Source organism: Tenrec ecaudatus, chromosome 12 (assembly GCF_050624435.1).
Source record: "Tenrec ecaudatus isolate mTenEca1 chromosome 12, mTenEca1.hap1, whole genome shotgun sequence".
NCBI classification, from domain to species: Eukaryota; Metazoa; Chordata; class Mammalia; order Afrosoricida; family Tenrecidae; genus Tenrec; species Tenrec ecaudatus.
In genome coordinates this window covers 133,871,867-133,893,044 of record NC_134541.1, presented here as the reverse complement: position 1 = coordinate 133,893,044, position 21,178 = coordinate 133,871,867, and the positions used below count along the sequence as shown (strand labels likewise).

Sequence of the window (21,178 nt, the reverse complement as noted above, 5' to 3'; positions counted from 1 at the left end):
TCACTAACCTTTTCTTCTTCCAAGTCTAAACTACCCTCATTGCAGTCTCTATGTATTCGCATTGCACCCTTTTTATCTCTGTACCTGCTCTCCTATCTTAATTGTTTTGCAGCACATGAAACACGGTTCTAATTACTTTTAAAATACTACCTCTAACACCTGAATTAGTTCTGGTTCAGTTTTGCCCAGGTGGTTTTTCTCCTCATTATGGATTCATAATTGCCTGGTTCTTTGCAGGACCATTCTTAATTGCTTGGTAAACATTATTTCCCCCAGAATTCTGTGAAGCTTTGAGTCTTTCCGATCCTGCTTTTATAATTTGTTCAGAGTGATGGAAATGGAGCTCAACCTAGGTCTCCTCATCCTCACTACTGTGGAAAGACCCTGAACTTTACTTGATCCCAAGAATCCCAGGCGTCCTCATGTCTCTGTGAGGGCTATGCACTATTCCCTCTAATTCTTTTGGGTGGATCTTTCCCAGCTAGCTTCCTGTATGACGGGATCCGTATTGAGCTCAATACTCGCGAGCAAACATCTGAAGATTCAGGGCTCTCCCCTGGGCACCTTCATTTTTCTTTAGTGCTGGGTCCTGTCTTTACCTAGTCTTCCAGCATCTTTTCCTGATGCAGAGAACCCATTGGGTTCCACCTGGTAACCCCCTTCTCTTCTCTACGCTGTATGTGGGCCTGAATGCTTTCCCAAGGCAATACGCGGGGAAACCCGACATTCTCAAACCAGTTGCCGTCTCTCTCCCAGGCATCACCACTTCACACTGCCTATGTGCAGTGTCCTTCCACTTGATTTCATAGACTCGGTTGGTTGGCAGTTTCAAACAAGGATAGGATCTTCAGTCCCTTTACCTTGGATGGAAATGTAGAACTGATTTTTTTTTTCAGAACTCAAAATCCTAATTTATAAAAAGAACTGGTTATCTAGGAACATCACAAGGGGCTCGGTTCCGTTTGCTGTTGCTACAGTCACAGAACCTAGAACGGTGCCTGGTACCTCTGTTAGCCAATCAGAATGACCATGGTTGCCACAACTGTCCAGCCACGCCTAGGAGAGCTTCCACAGGAAGTGTGCCGGCCATCAGAGATTTTCATAAAACATTTGAGAAGGGACAAATTCTGACTCATCATATTGTGTGGTTGTACCCCCATTTTTTGTTCAAATAATTAGGAAGCTCATTCCCACTAGAGAGGAGCCCTGTTAGCACTGTTGGGGAAGCCTTCCTAACCACAGGGTCACTGGTTCAAACTCACCAGTTGCTCCTTGGGAGAAAGATGAGGTTATCTGATCTCTTTAAAAGATGTATCATCTTAGGAATCTGAGCGGGGCTATTTACTCACTAGGACACACAGCTCTCTGCTCTTTGAACCGGTTAGTTAGTTATTTTTGTCTTTGTGGGTTTACTGTTTTAACCAGTGGCTGAAATGATCGGAAGTGTAGGGTGAAATTTCAGAGAGCGTGTCTACAGGTCTGCAGTTCGGAGAGGCCTGCACCTCAAATGGTCTGAGTGTGCAACGGTTTTCGTGCGCAGATGGCTTTCATTATGAGATTTGTAAATCTCGAAAATTAAAGGAATTCTGTGCTGATTGGCTTATTGAGATAAATATGCACTTCCACAAATTAAATGGTCCTAAAATTCCCAGAAAATAATAGAATTGAACTTCTAATACGTTACATGTGCTAGATGAGACGGAAAAAAAGATATTACAAAAACTAACTCAGAAACTTTTTACACATTCAAGTCCACATACTTGATATAAAACTTTGCCCAAGGAATTAGTTTAATAATGTTCATTACATAAAAACAGATCTGACTTCAATCATGTACTTAGAAAAGCCTTCCGAAGCGCATTCAGGTTTTCAATTTAAAAAGTCTAGTATTCTTTCCACTTTGTTTCAGATGATAAAAATGCAAACATGTGTTCAATCAAAACGAATCTTCACTCTGATGAAGCTGTCTTTCAGCGGTAATTATAAATCTTACTATGTCAGTGTGAACATAATTTCTAAGCTCGCTAGAAACCAAACCCTGGACTGTTATTAATGAGTATTCATTGGAAAACAATGCTATTTCCAAGACGGACAGGCTATTTAAACATTTAGTACAAATTATTATTTTATATTTATATGCCCTTGTTCCATATTTTGATAAGATACAGAGAGGCTCAATCTCTGGGCCAAGGTCATGAGGTGTTCATTTTTGCCACTTTCTTAAATTCAATAAGACATGGGGGCGGGTGTAGGAAGTTGATTTCACAAAGTTGGTGGGCCAATCTCGTGAGAGAAGGATGTGGTAGGTGGTCTGCTCCTGTGAAGATCAACAACCCGAGAAACCCTACCTTAGGGGGTTATTATGAGACAGAGTCAACTTGACGGCATTGGGTTTGGCTTTTGCTTCATTCATGATCCGTTAAATGACTGGTGTGTGACAGAGTCCATCCATGATCACTCTCAAACTTTCCTTTGAGGGTTAAGCATTGGGCTGCCAACCTCAGGATCAGTGAGTCACACCCACCAGTTGCTCCAGGGGAGATGAAGGATGCCGTCCTCGCCCTGAAGAGATTTGTAGACTAGGAAACCCTATGGGACAGTTAGTACACGGCCCTATGGGGTTGCTGAGAGTCAGAATCCACTCACAGTCACTAACGCTAGCTCACTGCCATGGAGTAGATTCCAACTCACGGCGACACTATCAAGGCAGGACAGAACTGCCCCGTGTGGGCTCCGGAGGCTATAGCTCTCTACAGGAGCAGAAAGCCTCATCTTTTTTCAGAGAAGCGGTTGATAGTTTAGAACTGCTGACCTTGCAGCTCACACCCCGGGGTGTAACCAATACGCCACCAAGGCTCCTGTCTACGCAATGGCAGTGGTTGAAGATTTCTCGGAAACAGAATGTAGTTACTTTGGTTAAAAGTGTGACTAATAGAAGAAATTGAAATCACCCTTTGTCAGAATACGTTCTGCAACCCCATACAGTACAGTTATTTGTCAAGGAAAGGAGCACTTTGCTCCGATGGGAATGGCTTCCAGTTTTGGTCTGCTCTCATCTCTACAACTGGAGACTCCACTGGGGACCTTTCTGAGCCTTTCTCCTTTTCTCTGTGGGGTGGAGTGGTAGTCCCCAGTCTTCCCTGGAACAAGCACTTTCCTTGCTGACCGGCTCATTCTCAACTAGCAATAACTGAACCCCCTTGTATGTTAAGGGCATCTGACACCAAGGCTGTGGTAGATCAGTCCTGGAGGGAATTGCCACATTTCTTCCAAAACCTGAACGAGCACAGGGCAGGTGCAGCGGGGAAAGCGAATGTTGGTCATCCCACTGTGTAGCATCCGAAGCTGAAAAGCAACCTTACGAAGAAAGCTATCCTATTTCCCGAGGAATGGACTGAGCAAGGGAAGATACTGTCTCTGTCCAGAATAACTGTCAGCAAGTTTATTAAGCTTGGCTAGTTAAGAAAACAAATATTCCCTATTTAGAAAAGAACCTTAGTTCTTGGTCATCACATTACCTACCACCCTGACTCTGCAGTATGTTTGTGGCCCGATGTTGCTGGATCGGGCAGTGTCTGGCTGTAGTGTACACTGGGGGTCACTAGGAGTGGAAGCCAACTGGACAGTAAGCGACACCACCACCGTCGCACAGACACATCACGTGGCCATGTTGCTGACGTCTTTAAGAAAACCATGTGCCGGTTCCACCCAAGCTCTGCCATGGCGCCCGGCCGTCACAGTGTGCACAAAACATGTGTACATGGAGAAGCTGGCGAGCACACAGCGTTTCCACAACTTGAAACAGAACCGCTCGACGGGGGAAGGCAGGCTTCCTCCGTGACAGCTTAAATGCCTGTAATCACACTAATTGGCAGTACGGTGACCTGAAATGAGGGTAAAGGCACTCGAATATATGTTTAGCAATCAGTGAAGCAAACCTTTATTATTCTGCCTCACGCTTGCAATTTCATCCTGCCGTAGGACCAAATGAGGGTGGGGGTTGGGCGCAGAGGATGGGAGAAAAGGAAAAAGACATTAAGGAGAAAGTACAATAAAACCCCATGGCTTCGGAAGGATTAATGAATCAGGAAAGCCTGTGGCTGAAAGGTGGCACCCCCAAACCCAAAGGCTTGATGAGTCAGGAAGGAACATCACACAAGGTATCTGTCGTTTGAAGAAATCTTACACACACACACACACACACACACACACACACACACACACACACACGATGAGTTAAAAAAATTCAAGTTCAAATTTGAAAAGCAGAAAACACTTACCTGACATAAATACAAAACCGATGGGCAACTGTCTCTAAAACAGGAGCAACTGAGCCACTGAAGAAGGAATTCTTCTACCGAGTACCATCTCATCTTGCTTCTCCCTCCCCATACCAAACTCACTCCCATCCAGTAGATGCCGACTCCCAGCGACCTTACAGGACAGGAAAGAACTGCCCCGATGGGTTTCGGAAGGCTGGAACTCTTTCCTTGGGGAAGTAGAAAGCCTCATCTTTCTCCCACAGAGCAGCTGGTGGTTTCGAACTGCTGAGCTTAAGATTAGCATCCCAAGGCGTAACCATTACGTCACTAGGGCTTCTTATTTTTCCTTTCTCCCTTTGGTTCCCCAGTGGTCACAGCATTCTACACAGAAGGTCAGGGCCATTCTTTACATGAATACACCACCTTAGTAGTAGGGCAGGTGGGCGGAGGGGGTGGTGGGATGACTAAAGGTCAGAAACACAAAGCAACATATGTAAAAGGAGTCTTGGCAAGTGATATGAGAGTCAAAACCAAACAAAATCAAAAACCCCTGCAGATACAAAATAAATTTGTGGTCTCACCAATGTGGTTAATAATTTAGGTACTAATGGCTCAGGTTGATTTCAAATGACTGTGTATGCACACCTTCTGGCGGACACATGGGAAACCCTGAGCCAACTGTGACCTATCAGGTACTTCTAGATGGGTGGCTGGAGAGTAATAGTTAATTTAACAAAAGCAAAAAGCTTCAAGGAACCCCAGGGATGGCCATTCTGCTCCCCCGGATTTATCAGGCTTGTGTGGATTGGTTTACCCATCCCATCAGTATCAGTAAACACATATAAAGTCTTCCTCATTGTATTTTAGGGGTGAGGTTTTAGGCTTGTCTGGACGACACTGATCATAAGACACTGATCATCAGCAGCTCAACACTCCCAGCGGCTCTGCTGATGAAAGAGGAGGCTCTCTGCTCCAATAAAGAGTTATAGTCTCAGAAACGCCTGAGGGCAGGTCTACTCTGAGTCACTGAGTCAGAACCAATTCCATGGCCGTGAGCTTGGTTTTGATTTAAGAATTCACTTGTTCCACTATCTAGCTAAGGAAGTCATCTAGTTAAACGTAGACAGGACTCAGCATTTTGGTAGTTTTCCTTAAAAAGTGTGTGGGTGGGGAGGGTAGAAAGCAGATCCAATTTTCCTGCTGCTCAAAGTGAATTAAGGATTCTGCCTCTAGGCAGGGTAGTGTGAGTTTGCCAGATTCATATCTCGGCTCCAATCCTTGCTTCCTGTGTGACTCTGGAGAAGTCACTTGCTCTCTCTGGGCCTCCGTTTTCTCAGCTGCACAATGGGAATGACACTAGTCTAGTCCTCATAGGACGAATGTGTGGAATGAATGATCAGTGGGTATCACTGTGCCATGCATGCAAAAGAGAGGAGGGCCTTCACGGAGACGGATGGACATGGTGGCAGCTGTGAGAATGGCCCAGGACCAGCATGTGTCCTGTTCTCTGGTACATGGGTCTCTATGAGCCAGAGCTGACTGGAAGGCCCCTGCTAACAACAAAATGTTTCAGAATTTGCTGTAACCTGGACAGCTGAACATACGACTCCTTCCTTATTGAAATTTCAGTGTGGACCTGACTTGAGCATTTCACGTGCAGAGCGCTATTGTCTACACCCACACCTACGGTAAAGTAGGGCCTGGCAGGTGCACATAGTTCTGTGCTCAGCTAACAGCCAACAGGCTGGTGGTTCAAGCCCACCCAGAAGAGCCTCAGGAGAAAGTCTTGGAGAACTACTTGTGGAAGGTCACACGGAAACCTAGGGAGCGCCCATGGACTCTGAAGCACGTGCAGTTGCCATGAGTCACAATAGATTCCATGGCTTTTGGTTTGGTGTGTGTGTGTGTGTGTTTCTAGTTATTCTTCATGTGTGTTGGTTATAGCCTCAGGACTGTAACACACTGTACCTCATGAACTGTGTGTCCTTGAACCTATTTCAGATGACCCTGCATATATATATACACATATGTGTGTGTGTGTGTGTATATATATATATATAATTCCAAAGAGATTGAGGTTTGTATCTCAGGAAAAAGAAGAGGTGTTCTACTCCCATAAAGAGTTACAGTCTTCAGAAGAACTAGCTGGGCACCACTGCTAATTACTCAGAAAGGGTCCTGAGTAGAGTGGAGAACAAAGTGGAAGAAAACCCGAAATCATCAAACAGACTAGGCTTACTGATCTGATGAACTTTCAATCCCAAGGCTACGTGGAGATTTCTCCCTCTAGGACCTGTACTCGCTCCTCTGACTCAGCTTTCAGCCCTACAACATACAGGCTCGGAGGGGAAGAATAACAGAGAGGTACACCCTCCCTAGAACAACGCACCACACAAATTCAAAAGGACAGCATTTGCTATGGATCAAAACTCTTGAGAGCAAGAAGGGACAGGGAAGAAGGATGAAGAACAATGGAAAACACAAGGAGGGAGGAAGTGGGAAGCCCTGGCAGATTTGGGGGACTGCAATGAGTGTATTTATTCATCGTTGAATGGAAAACCAATGAATTCTGTGAAGTTTTGAATCATAAAAAAAGTTTAAAAAAAAAAAAGAGTTAGGGTCTTGGAAACTCTCCGGGGCAGTTCTACCTCGTGAGTCGGCTTCCACTCGAGGGCAGTGAGTTTGTTTTTATTTTGGAGATATGGGTACACCCAGAACACAACTGACCTCAGCTATGCATTTTGCTCAACTTCCCGTGCTGCCCCAACCTCTGATGAACCACCGAGCTTTCGTCTCAGTAGATCTGCCCACCCTAAATCTCTCACAGAAGGGGGTCGTTTATTTGTCCATTTGTCTTTGCCCTACCTCCCTTTGCACAATGTTTTCCAGCTCCGCCCGTGCCATCCGCATGCACGGGCACCCCATTTTGTCTAAGTGACAGAGTCGCACTGCCCTGTCCACACAGACCTCATGCCGGGGTGGGTTGTTCCCACCTCTGGGTGATTGTGAACCGCATTGCAGGGACACTGACCATGTGCATCTGTCTGAGTCACGTGTGGCGATGATGGTGTGCATGCTGTTGGCCAGATGCTGTGCAGATCAATAGCAGAGTAATGGTTGCCAGATGTTTCGCTAGAGAATTCCCAGTGACTGCTTCTTTGGGATTTTCCTCTTTAAATTAACAATTGGATAAGACGGGCACCAAGAAAACCGGTCCAATATACTACGTCTGTCCAAATGTCCCCCCAAAGCCCTTTCCCCATGAAGCATGGCAAAAGGAGAGGGAGGAGGCACGGGTTTTGGTAAGGCTCTGAATGAGCACCACCCAGGGAAATGGATGCAGACACCCTAAATATCGCAAATCCCGGAAAGATGAGTCATTTGCAAAGAGGGCAATCAAGAAGGGCTAGCAGCACTCAAATTCCCTTCTCAGGGACTTGGATGAAGATCCAGAAGGCCCACAAGTACCTCTGAGTCAGGGCGCGGTTTGCACCCTCTTGTCATGAAGAGGGAAGCAATGGGGTTGGAACTGCGGCCCAAACCTACCATGATGAACTTCGGTAGAGATCCAATGAGGAGCTCCCGTTCTGCCCACTGGAAAGCCCACTCATGTTGCCGAGGCAAAAGATTTAAGAGGGCCACATTCGAAAAGAGACTCACGCTGCTGGTCAACATCCACTGCCATCGTGCTAAGACATCCAGGAGCGAAGCTGGTAGGGAAACCGATGCCACCTTTAACTGTGACAACAGAGGATACACAGCACCTACGCTGAGAGGGCATGGGGGTTTACCCAATGTCCAGTCCACTGGTACCATGCTCCTCCCCAAGGCATGTTTCACAATCGCGACTGGACCTGGCAAGTCTGCAGTTCCTCCTGGGCCGGCCTACTTGGTTGGGTTCAGAACACTCGGTCTCCTTCAATGACCAAACCAGTAAGACTGGTGATTTAGCTGCGAAAGTACAGGCGAAAGTAGCTTATAACTCTGTAATGGCTCTGTACGTATGCAGCTTTAGGCTTCCCTTTGTTCACGATGCTTCACAACACACACTCACACACTGCCATCAAGTTAATACAAAAAATCAAACTCGCTGCCATCCAGCCGATGCTGACTCCCGGTGACTCTACAGGACAGGGTAGAACAGCTCCTGTGAGTTTCTGAGACTAACTCTTTACGGAAATGAAAAGCCCCACCTTTCTCCCTGTGTGATGTTTGAGCCAGAGAACCCACTGTAACAACCACAAGGAAGAACCTACCGGGCTCCCCAGCTCCCTCTGCTTCTCGGATAGTCTCACGAATGTTCCTCATTTGCAGAGGAGCCGGGTTGATGGAAACAACACAGGGAGCTGTACTGTAAGTTTATAAAGACGGTTTTACAGAGAAACAGTACACAGGAAACCAAACATCTTGCCTCCTGTGGGTTTAAGGTGAGATATGCCCTCTCTGGCTCCCCCTGCACAGACTACCATTCCATCTTTCTTTGGCAAAATTAGACTCATTTCCCTCCAAGACAGGAGAGGGTCGGGGAAAGAGATGGTTCCTAGGAATTCTCTTGCATGAGGTTAAAAGTAAATGCTCTCTTTGAGGATTTAGTGGGAAATGGAGAATGTATGGGCTTGTTAAGAGCCGGCCAGGACGTCGGAGGGCTGGGGGACATCTTGGTGGGCCTCTGTGATGCTCTCTAGGGCTGAGATTGCCCTCAGTTTCCTTGTGGGGCTAGTCCAGCTGTATCTGTTGACTGGCCTGGGCAGGATGCTCAGCGATGTGATGACCACAGGAACTATGAGGAGGGCAGCTGCGATGCCTTACTGCCCTCTGAACCCCAAGGCCATGGCCGCACCGCTAGGACAGGGAACACGGCCATCATCTGCCTTCATCACCCCATTCCAAACCTTGCTACCCATTACGGTACCTCAGCCCTAATAGGCGGCCCTTGTTGCCTCGGCAATCCTTCTCTTTGGAAACAGCTTCCATCCTGCACCTGGATTTATTACCAGGGTGTTGGCAAGGACCATGGAAAGTTGTCGGTTATTTGTTGGGGCTGGCTGCCCCGCCCCCCATCTGTACAGCAGACACCCAGGATTTCAAGCGGAGATGAAGTGGAATCCAAGGCAAGTCCCCTTTAACACGACTATCAGAGGAGCTAATTGCTAAAAGGAAAATTGGAGATCATTCATTAGCCTGCTAAGCAAATTAAGGTTTGTTAACAGTGATTTATAATGCCAAGCCTGGGGTACTCGTGCTGGTCGTTTCGAGTGTTCTGTGCACGGGACCTGACAGTTTATTAACTGTGCTGCATCTAAACAGCTCGCCACCAGGGTGCCTTTGTTCCAGCGGCATTGTATTTTAGATGGATAAACATTTGTACACCGGCAAAAGGCATTTTAAACGTTTGGCTTCGGAAAGTCGAGTACGGGGAGATAAGTGAAGTGTCTCAAGCCATCTGAGCCTCCAATAACTCTTGTTTACTGCTGGGGCTGGCGAAGGGAGAATGTGACACTCGCAGTTAAAACAGCACTTTCCCCGATTTAACAAGCCCCGGTTGTGTTTTTTAACCTCTTTTCAAATGACACTCCTGGTGTTTCACCAAGCAAGCTATTTCTTATGCTATGGATTGGGGGCACCTACTTTACAATTTCAGGCACACACACACACAAATACATATGCATATGTGTCTGTATACACACATATTTATAGATGAATACATATACGTATATGGATACACATACATAAATATGAATATGCACACATATGTAAATGTATGCATATACCTATGCGTGTGTATGCATATTAATATATAAAATGTATATGTGTTCATATATAAAATGTGTGTACACATATATCTATTAAGATATATTATAGCTAACATATGATAATATGTAACACATAAAAATAACATACAATCTAAAATATAACATGGTATATTTTATATACCAGAAATAACTGTAACATGTTTATACCTAGTGCATAAATATAAATCTATATGTATAAACATAGATCTAGCATATAAGTATGTACTAGATATAGGTAGATGTAAATAAAATCTAGTATATATGTATGCATCTAGATTTACATATGTATATGTACAGGAGCCCTGGTGGATACACCTTGAGCTGTTAGCCACAAAGTCAGTAGTTTGAATCCACCAGTTGCTTTAGAGAAGAAAGATGAGGCTGCCGGCTCCCATAAAGATTCACAGCCTCAGAAACCCAAAGGGGCAGTTCTACTCGGTCCTATAGGGACTCTATGAGTCAAAATTGATTCCCCGTCAAAGGATTTGTATATGTATAAATGTGTATATTTACATGTGTATCTACACAAACATGTATATATTGTGTATTTATAAACATAAATACATATATATATACACTAATACATGCACACACATAATACATTTTAAAATACACAGTTCAACAAAAAAAACTAGTTCTCTGATCTAAAGGATTGTGACTGGTAGCCAGTAAAAACCCCAAGGCAAGTTAAATCTTTAATTTGAAAGTTTAATTTTTTTATTAAAAATTTTTACTGGGGGCTCTTACATTTCTTATCATAATCCATCCATCCATTGTGTCAAGTACATTTGTACATTTGTTGCCACCATTATTTTCAAAGCATTTTCTGTTTACTTGATCCCTCGGTATCAGCTCCGTCCCCTACCTTCCCTCCCTCATGAACCCTTGATAAGTTATAGATTATTATTTTCAAATCTTACATCGTCCTCTGTCACTCTTCACCTACTTTTCTGTAGTTCATCCCCTTGGGAGGGGGTTCTATGTTGATCCTTGTGGTTGATTCCCCCTATCTCTCCCTACCTTCCCCTTATCCTCCTTGTTGGCCCTGCGGGATTTATCTATCCCAGATTCCCTGTGTTGTGGGCTCTTATCTGTAGTCATGTGCATGTTGTAATCTAATCCAATTTGTAAAGTAGAATTGAGGTCATAATATTAGGGGAAGGAAGCATTAAAGGACTAGAGGAAAGTTGTGTGTTTCATCGGTGCTATACTGCATCCTGACTGGGTCATCTCTTCCTTGTGATTCTTCTGTACAGGGATGTCCAATTGTCCACTGATGGGCTTTGGGTCTCCACTCCTCATCCTCCCCCCCCCAATTGACATTGGTATGATTTTGTTCTGTGTTTTAGATGCATGATACTTTATCCCATTGACACCTCATGATCACACAGTCTGGTGTGCTTCTTCCATGTGGGCTTTGTTGCTTCTCAGCTAGATGGCCGCTTGTTTATCTTCAAGCCTTTAAGACCCAGACACTATATCTTTTGATAGCTAGGCACCATCAGCTTTCATCACATTTGCTTATGCACCTATTTTGTCTTCAGCAATCGTGTCAGGAAAGTAAGTATCACAGAATGCCAGATTATTAGAACAAAGCGTTCTTGTGTTGAGGGAGTACTTGATTAGAGGCCCGATACCCATTTGCTACCTTACTTCTTAACATGTAGATATGCCATATATACTCGAGTATAAGCCAACCTAAATATCAGCCAAGGCACCTAATTTTACCACAAAAACTGCATAAATAATCAGCTGAAAAACTCAGCTTATACTCAGGTATATATGGTAAGTACAAGATCTATTTCCCTCCTATTATATATAAATATATTTACACATGTAAATGTCTGTATTTAGATTCTATAAATGTCCTTTGCCTCCTGGTTCTTTCCTCTTGTCCCACCATTATGTGTGGTCTTCATTCAGGTTTAGTAATTCCTCGCTGATACATTGCCCTTGATTACCCCCCATTAGGCATCCTACGCCCTTCAAAATAAAGCTTCTATGGGGGTTCAAAGTCTTCCTCGGAGTTCATCCTCACCCGTGGCTCCTTTGGTCTAAGTATTGATCAGTAAATTCAACCTTTCTGAGATTTGCACATCTCCAACAGTAAGTGCAAAAAAAAAAAAAAAACCAAGTAAAAAATGGGGATAAAATGATTTCTAGAATCCCATGGTGGTGACCTCTCTGTTCCCCCTGGGATGTCCATGTACTGTAAGAAAGTTTTTACTGAATCATCTTTATGACCAATCAGACCTAGCAGCTATGATACAGAAGATCCCTACAGCCCTCTACCTTTGTGCTTAGGTGGCATGATGGTGAAATGAGTCCCTTTGTGTGGCCCTCTGCCTCAGCTCTTGGGATAAACACCCTGAGAATTGGTCCCCTAAAAGCCCCATGGAATTTCCTTTGCCCTAGTTTTGTTACTTTTGTTAAGGTAGATTGACATTTCTAGACACAACTGGGGTTTGATGCATTCTGTCTGAACCCTGGCTAGAGTTTGCCTAGTGATTGCCATGCAGCAGAGGCAGGGATTGGTCAGTAGACTAAGCAAATGAAGTGAACTGTAGCCTAGTATGAACAGCAGTGTCTTCCAAGGGATTGGTTAGTTCGTGGCTCTGGTGGGAGGGCCATGCCTCGAAATGGACAAGGAGTTGGGTATATAGGTGGCCAACCTCACAGAAACAGGAGGAGAAGCAGGAGGAAGAAAGGAGAGAGAAGGAACAGGGAAAAGAAGTAGACGTCAAGACACCAAGTGATCCTTCCTTTTCAGATTCATCTATTGATCAAAGTCTTTGATTCCCTTGTACAGAATGGAAAAGCTAAAACCCCAAATGGCGAGAGGCCGAAGACCACCTCTACAAGGCATGCAAGTAAAACCATCCCATTCGGGGCTTCGGTAAATGTTTCTGAGACTGGTCTACCCACCAGGATTTCATCTGTAATGTGCACTAAATCAGGGTACATGTGACAGATAGCTCTCTGATCTATTCCCCAAATGGGAGTGTTAGGAAATTTTGTCATAACAAAATATAATCAAAAAGGATGAGCGCTGGAAAGGAAAATGGGAAAAAGGCAATGTTCAGTTCAAGGCTCTTGAAATTAGATCGTTTCTCTGTGCCTCTGTAGGAAATCGTTTCAGAACGCAGACACCTGGTCTGGTATAAATCACGCTCCAGTATCACCAAAATTAATTCTGAACATCCACAGTATTCCACCCTTAACCGACAGCACCTTTCATGTAGATTCGGGTTGTGTTACTTTAAAGGAGACAAGCACCATCGAGGTGACAGTTTACAAAGCTGGAGACGTTTTGCCCCGAGGAAGGACAGGGCAGATGTCTACGAGGAAGGACAACTGATTTCATTGGCCACATGGTTCCGCTCAGTACACACAGATAGCTTTCAAAGTACTGGTGATGGCCCGATTTCACATTGGGTGGTGGGCTTCAAGGTATTCCCATGGCAACCAGGTGTTCTTTGGGGTGATTGAAATGTTCCATAACAAAGCCTGGCGGTGATGCTGTGTGCGCAGGGGAAGGCTTCGAGGTCAGAGTCGTACCCGTGAGGAGACACGCTGGCACAGCACACAATGAGATTGCGTGGGTCTTTTGTGCTACGTGTGAGCTTGGATTTCAAGGGCATATGGAAGTTCTTACCAAGTATTACCGTACTTAGTATAACGAATACAAAGCTTAATGCCGGTGACGATGTTTTGTTCAGCGACATACACCCAAATTGTTGCCTACCAAACTCTGCCTTATAAGCAAATGACCTGCCTAAAACCAGACGTGCCCCTCCTGGGATCCCGATATTCAGGAAAGAGCATCACCATCATGAATCCCTGGGATGATTTCTTTCGCATCCAATATTTAACTGGGTACTAAACCCAGCCCGGTTATAAAGCACGGAATCCCCCTCAACCCAATGCCCTTCTCAGATGGATCCCACATTCCCTGCCATCAGCCAACACTCCTCACTCCAAGTACTAGTCTTTTCCAGAGCACGCTGCCACCAAACCACCTGCACACATTTATACCACCTGCACACATTTATAACAGTACCTCCGTGCTCCTGTCTCTGTCCCCTCCCTGCCTCCAACTCTGCTCCATCCTTTCTTAACCTGTGGAGAATCAACGCCACCATCAGGGTCTGTACAACAGAAGCCTGCACCAGCTAGCCAATCTGACCAGACAGTCTTGGGAGAAGTCCAGTCACCGAGCTCCTAAGAAGCAAAGGTGACAGGACTTTGTCTTGTGCCCTCTGGACATGTTATCAGGAGAGACCAGTCTCTGGAGAAGGGCCTCAGGCTTGGTAAAGTAAGGGGGCAGCAAAGACGAGGAAGACTCTTGACAAGATGGACGGACCCAGTGGCTGGAACCAGGGACTCCAAGGTGAAAACCATGATGAGGCGGGGCCAGGACACGGCGGGGGGAGGGCGGGGGGGAGCAGAGTTGTTCTGTGGGATTTAGGGCTGCTGAGTCAGAACAGATTCGATGTTGCTGAGTCAGAATGGAGTCAATGACACTGAACAACAACGAGCTAGTCCCCAAGTGCTCCGTCAGGCTTAATCCTCCCATAAGGCGTCTCCGTGTGACTTGAATCAAATTTGACTCTATATCCCTGCAGCTTACCAGCTTATTCCTTAAGAGGAAGTGAAAGTAAATATTTCATCCATCTTTATGATTTAAACGGAATGCTCCGCCTAGTATGTTTTGTTCCAACTCAATCTTTTTGAATGAGTCCACACGCCCCAGTAATGACAGAAGGTCCCTGATAGAGATTCCAATTGGAAACGTACAAGAGTGGAGACGTGTTGCTAAGTCACTCACGGCCAGCACTTGGTTTGCTGTTGTTACGTACCACCTAGTGGATCCTGGCCCACCAGTGGCCCCCCGCATGACAGAAGGAAATGCTGCCTGGTCCTGGGTCATTCTCACGCTAGCTGCTAAGGTTGAACCCCCGTTCCAGCCACTGTGTCAACTGGTCGTCTGCCTTTGGGAGATATGGGCATCATACGACACTGCATTTACTTGTGATATGAATATTCAAAATGTATAAACGAGTCCTTGAAGAATCTTCTTCCACGATCCCCAATAAGGACCAGAGGAAGAGGGTGTTTGTGAGCTTGCAAGGACAAGTTGCTGCACCCTCTCCTATCAAGTCACAACCCACAGAAACATAAACCGTCCTACCCTTTCTCTGGAGGAAAAACAAAATGGGTCAGAAATCATACAGGCATCACAAAGGCAGGTGAGTGACTGGCTTCAACTCCCCGCGGTTGAGCCCATTCCGATTTGGGTGACCCGACTTGACTGGGCACAACTGCCCCTGTGGGTCTTGGAAACTGTCCCTCTTGACAGGAGTGGAAAGCCTCGTCTTTCCGCTGTGGAGTGACTGGTGGTTTCTAACTGTGAGCCTTGCAGTGAGCAGCCTAAGCCATGGCCACCAGAGCTCCTTATCTGGCTTTAAGGTACACTCTAAACTCCCTGAAGGAAAGGCTGTGCTTTTTCACATCTACAATCCCCATCACTTAGAGGAGGACCCTACTGCGAAGGTGCTGGGTCCTAACTGAGAGGCCAAAAGGCAGAGGTATCTGTTTAAAGAAAAAACCTTCTAAATAATCCATTCTCTTTTCTTTTTAAAATAATGTTCAATCTTTTAAGGAAACGCATTCTTCTCTCACCTTACAGTAAAATCTACTTGGAGATTTTCAAAGAAACAACAGTGATGTCACCAATCAGTTTGAGAAATCCCAAAAATTACAAGGCGGGGGACAGAGAGGGTGTATTTCAGGGATCTGTCATCAGACAACTTTAGAAAGGGGACAAGAAATCATTCTCGTTGTGACGTTGGTAAGACTGGGGCCACAGGTCAACATTTTGCAAATACCCCCGATGTCGCAGTGGGACAGCCAATGGGCTGCTAACTGCAAGGCTGGTGGTTCAAATTCACCAGCCAGCTCTTTGTGGGACAAAGAGGCGGCCATCTGCTCCTGTGAAAACAAACGCAGAGTCCCCTACTCTGTCCTGGAGGGTCAGTCTGAGATGGAATCAACTCGATGGCAGTGGGTATGGTCTTCGTGGTTCTGCCTGTTACCCAGCGTGATCACCACAGGTGATGCCCGGGAACCCATCCCATCTTAAGATGCACATCACATCCTAAGACCATGCGTGCTATACAATTCCGCTGCGCTGTGTAAGGTGCTAGGTTTGATCTCTAAAGGACATGGGCGTGTCTTTGCATGACGGCTTCGAAGTAGGTTTATTACTAGAATGATCCGCGTGAAGAAACTGGAAATCACCAGCTGAGAACCAATAAGAAAAGAGAAGAAGCAAAAAGACCACTCGCGTTTTCCAAAGTAACATGTAAGCGAGATGGAGCAGGGAGCCAGAGACAGTTAGCTCCGCGTCTAGAGAAAGCTGGAGAAGAGGACAGACCGTCGCAAAGAAGGAAGGCTGTCCTCCCATCAAACCAGGGTTTATTTAGACCTGGCCTGGAATGTAAGGCAAACCGACAGCAACTCCAGACTCCTGGGACCTGGAGGCCAGTGTATCCAGTGACAGAGCCCAGCCTTTTCCTGCGATGACACTACTTTACTGGCCACTAGGTGTCCATTCTGCTTTTGGCATGCTACCCCCACGGGCAGGTACTTTATTCAGGTTCCAAGGTCAAAAGTCCCAAGGCAGGACTCTTTCTTTCTGGTGTCAGAGAAAGGTCTTCCCGAACCTATCACCTCAACCTCATTGTCACTCCAAGCCTGTCAATGGCTTGCGTGCTTCTTCGTCTCAGGGAGACTCTACATGACCTGGAGACACGAATAAAAGGGGGAAATGGCAACACGTGGCCCGCCCCTTGGGCCCCTGCTTCCCACATCCAGATGATCACTGCAGATCACAGGGAATGGACACCGCATTTGCCTTGCGTTCAAATATCCACTGGATCGGCACAGAGCTGAGCGCACATGGCGCACTCGGGCCCCCAAAGAAGCTACAACACGATGACCATGGGAATGAAACCCTCCTCAGCCTCGATGCACACATGATAACACCGACTTGTGTTCCACGAATTTGGGGCGGCGCCTCTATGGCCACCACACTGCACAGCCACCCAAAGAGACCCAGTTGACCTGACCTACCCTCACACACGAAGAGGTGCTAATGGCCAGCAGCGAGCTTCCAGGGCTGTGTTACGGCTGTTGATTATGCGATTTCATTTAACACCCACCGCCCCACGAGGTTGGCATGGATATGGAAACTCACTTAGAGACATTACATAACCTATTTGAGATTCAACTGAAAAAATCACCAAAAGCGGTGCATCCAGGAAGTAGGCAGAGATGCTGTCTTCGAAACTCTGGACACGGTCTCCGGAGGAACCCCCGAAGCACCTGATATATATATTTTTTTCTCAAACCTGAGCTCACCAGTGCTTCACTGGCCTGGGCCGCTCCTTGGCTCTGCAGATCTCTGATGAGCTCTATCCAAAGTGCAAAGAGATGGAGTGCGTCAAAACAGCACCGCCCAACTTACCTGGCAGAGGGGAAAAGGGGTCTCGCTCGAGACAGACCACAAGCCCAGCGCCAGGGAAGCATGCTGGCATGAGCCATCTGGGGGAACGCGGCGAGCGAGTCCCCCGTGTCCTTGGCCTTGTGAGGGAGTGAAGCTGGCCGCATCTTGAACACAAGCACTTAGGAGGATTAGATGTGGCACTTTGGAAGGGATGTTGAAACAGAGATGGTTGGTTTTTTTTATGGAGGAGGACTTGGCCACAGGATCGCGGATTTTGCACTTTGATAACATAATAATCGGGTTATTGGAAACACATTTCGAGCAAGGCATTTTTGTCATAGCCGAGAGTGGCCCGGACATCTGGTATGCATCTTCTCCATGTCAGCTAATAAAAGGACAGGTTTTTTCACATAAGCCCGGCTCCTTCTTAAGAGCCACGTTACCAAAACAAGGAGAAGGCTTCGACACTCATCCCACGTCGCATAAGTAAGAAAACAAAACAAAACAAACCAAAAACACAACGCAAAGGCGAGTCATCCTAGATCCACACAGACTCTGAACTCATAAGAAGGCATTATTAGGGAAGGAAATGAAGCAATTCTGGAAACGCGAAGGGATTCGGGGCCCCGGGAAAGCCTCCCTTCCGTGTCCTCAGCAGTGGCATTCTCTTCTCCAGATGAACCAAACCCAATACACCAAGCTCCAGAATGTTCTCCCTCTAGCAGAAGGGGCTCGAGGGCTAAGGACTAGGCTCTGGCCTTGTTTCTGCTGAAGCGAGCGAGGGAGTGGGACCGCTGAGCTAGTGAGCGGAGGAGAGACCTTGCTAATCTTTGCCTATCCCCGCGGACATCTTCAGCCCACATCCAGCCTGTGTACAGCCATGACAGACAGACCGCATCGGCTACTCTGATGGCTGAAGCAGGGGCCTGCACATGCCCTGTGTGTTTCTGGAGGTAGGACTAGTCCAGCCCCAGTCAGTAGGAGCTGGGAGGAGGGAATGCCGGGGGTTCAGACTAGTAGGAAACACACCCCAACCCTTTTTGCACCTCTTGGCATCAAAATGAGGTTTGGGAAGGGGGATAAAACAATTATCCACATCTAGAACATGTCAGTTGGCCAAATTTGGAAAAGACATCCGATTCCCTGAGACAATATGTGTTAAATCGATGGGTGGGGGTAGGGGTGGGCAGAAGACAACTGGGGTAATTAGCACTTTGGATGGAAGGAAGGATGCGCAAAACTCTGGACCCCAGTCATTCCTTTTCAGAGCAAAAACATATCATCTGACTACACACCAAGGAGATCAGGCGACACACTTTCTGAGAATGGGCACTACTGGGCTAATCCCGGATGAGGGGAGATCCCCAACCCTCCTCCTCTCGAAGGACAGGAGACTAAGGCAAGCTCAAGAATAAGCTGATTGCCCTGTGTTTCTTAAAATGAGAAGTCTTGTGAAGTTCAAAGAGAGCCTCAGGACTACTACCCCTACCAGGACCATGAGGGGAGTTACCCAAGAACACATGGGCCCTCATTCAGATGGAAAGAAATAACTCTTCCCGGTACATAGGCTCTCCCGGTGATCTTGGAAGTCCACTACCTAGCTGAGCGCGGCCTCTGAATTCCATCCTCCGTGGCCATCTTGTTAACAAAGGCTATGGAGGAAAGGCGACACAAGCCAATCAGATACCCTGTACCCTCACGGAGCTGACCCCACCGCCTTCCACCGTCAGGTAAACAGGTGTACCGTGCACTGGGAACCAGGCATGCATGTGCCTCTAGTGTGTGGCCCTGAGGGCCCAGCAAGAGACCCATTCGTTGTCAAAGGAGGCACAGGGCTGCTCTTTGGGACTAAGAGCGGATGTCTTAGTAGTTTTGGCAGCCGAATGAGTGTTCACGGGAGGGGTTAAGCAATGTCAGGGTCAGACACGTGTGGAGGAGGTAGGTATAGACTTACGAAGTAGCCTGTCCTCAAGCCGGAAGAAGCCGAACTCTGTAAGAAAGCACAGAGAGAAAGTGGAAAATCAGCCATGGTTTTTAACACGTTCCAAACCACACAGCTCATTACCAGCCCCGCGCAGGCGTTTCTCACGACAGCACATCACCAGTGTCATCTGCCCCTTGTCATCTGCTACTGATACAAGCACCGTGTAGCTTAATTTCCCCCTTTACATCTCTCAACAACTCGGAGATGCTAACGTGCTATTTACTGAATTCCAGGCTTCTGCGGTGGATGTAATTGCCAATTTATTTGACAGGCAGCTGAGTAATGAATTAATGATGGCGTTGCGCCCTGCGCTGAGACTAAACAGGCACGCGTCAGCCAGCCTCCCCCGCTTGCTGACATTCAGTGGCCCGGTCTCCTGCTACTACGGGGTGTGGCCGCAGAGGGGCAGACGAGAGGAAGAGGCCCGCTGGACTTGAAAATAAAATGCCCACTGGGTTTGGATGACTTTTCCAGCGGATGACCTACTTGCCAGCTTACTCCCTGTAGGCACTGGTTAGTACACACAGGGCGCTTTTGGAAGCCAAAAAAAAAAAAAAAAATACCGAGACATTTGGTAAACACAATTAGTTGTCTAAAATGCAGGGAATGTGGGGGCAAAGGGAGGCTGGGAGAAGCCCAGTTCCTGCAAAGGCTTGAGTCACAGCAACTGTCCCCGTGGGCTGCGGGGTTTCTGGCTCACAGACTGCCGAGGGAGAGAAATCATCTGGAAGCAATTCAGTTCTTGGAGAAAACAAGCAACACGGTGGTGGGGGAGGGGTGGTTTTCAAACACACTTTAAACCTGTCTTTGTCCCCTGAAAAACCTCTCCTTACACATGATTGTTTGTTGGTTGTTTATTGGGAGTTTTTTTTTTTTGCCCCCAGCATCCTCCTCCTTCAAATGTTGAGCCCTGCCCCATCGCTCAGCAGGTTTCCAATGCTTTGCTCTATCCCCACGTTGAGGCCAATTCTACTTTGAGGAGGCAGCTCTTCCCAAGTCGTATTTTGAGCCCCATCCCAACCTGCAGAGCTCATCTTCCCGAGATGGATCACACCATGGCCCGATGCTGTTCCTAAGGCTTTCCGTGGCTCATTTTTCGGAAGTGGACCGATTGCCTGTTCATTCTTTCTAGTGTGTCTCAGCCTGGAAATTCCACGGAAGCCAGTCCACTGTGGATGACCCTGCTCCTGGTATCTGAAAGGCTGGTGGCAACATGCGATCCCCCAGAACTCATCAGAGGAACCATGGCAGGTGGATAAAAACCCAACAAACTCCCCAAAGCAAACTCCCTGCCATCGGAGTCGATTCTGACTCACAGTGACGCGATAGTACTGAGAGTAGAAGAACAGCCCCTGTCGGTTTCTGAGGGAGGGGCTCTTCAGCCCCGCCCCCCTCTCCCTCCCAGTAGCTGCTGTTTCTGAATAGCTTCCTTGCCATGAACCGCCCATCGCACCAGCACTAGGCACCAGGGCTCCTCTGTGGATAAAAGAAGTCATAAATAGGTATGGGTGGCAAAGATGGATGGTGTTGGGTCAGCCTTCAGCCTGCTGGCCTTGGGTCATATTTTATCTTCCCTCTGAGATGAGACTCGAATCATGAGCTCTTGGTGGTTGGTTGTCTGACAGCATCCTCC

At 46.8% G+C, this 21,178-nt stretch overlaps 1 protein-coding gene across 5 annotated transcripts in view; it reads right to left on the bottom strand.

Moving 5' to 3' along the window:
- The window catches only part of AUTS2 (activator of transcription and developmental regulator AUTS2), a 1,157,636-nt gene that overhangs the window by 631,482 nt on the left and 504,976 nt on the right, over positions 1 to 21,178 (bottom strand). For all 5 annotated transcript variants that reach the window (XM_075564998.1, XM_075565001.1, XM_075565000.1 and 2 more), the window contains exon 4: positions 19,516 to 19,551. In XM_075564998.1, coding sequence (XP_075421113.1) covers positions 19,516 to 19,551 — 36 coding nt within the window. The remainder of the gene's footprint in view (positions 1 to 19,515; positions 19,552 to 21,178) is intronic.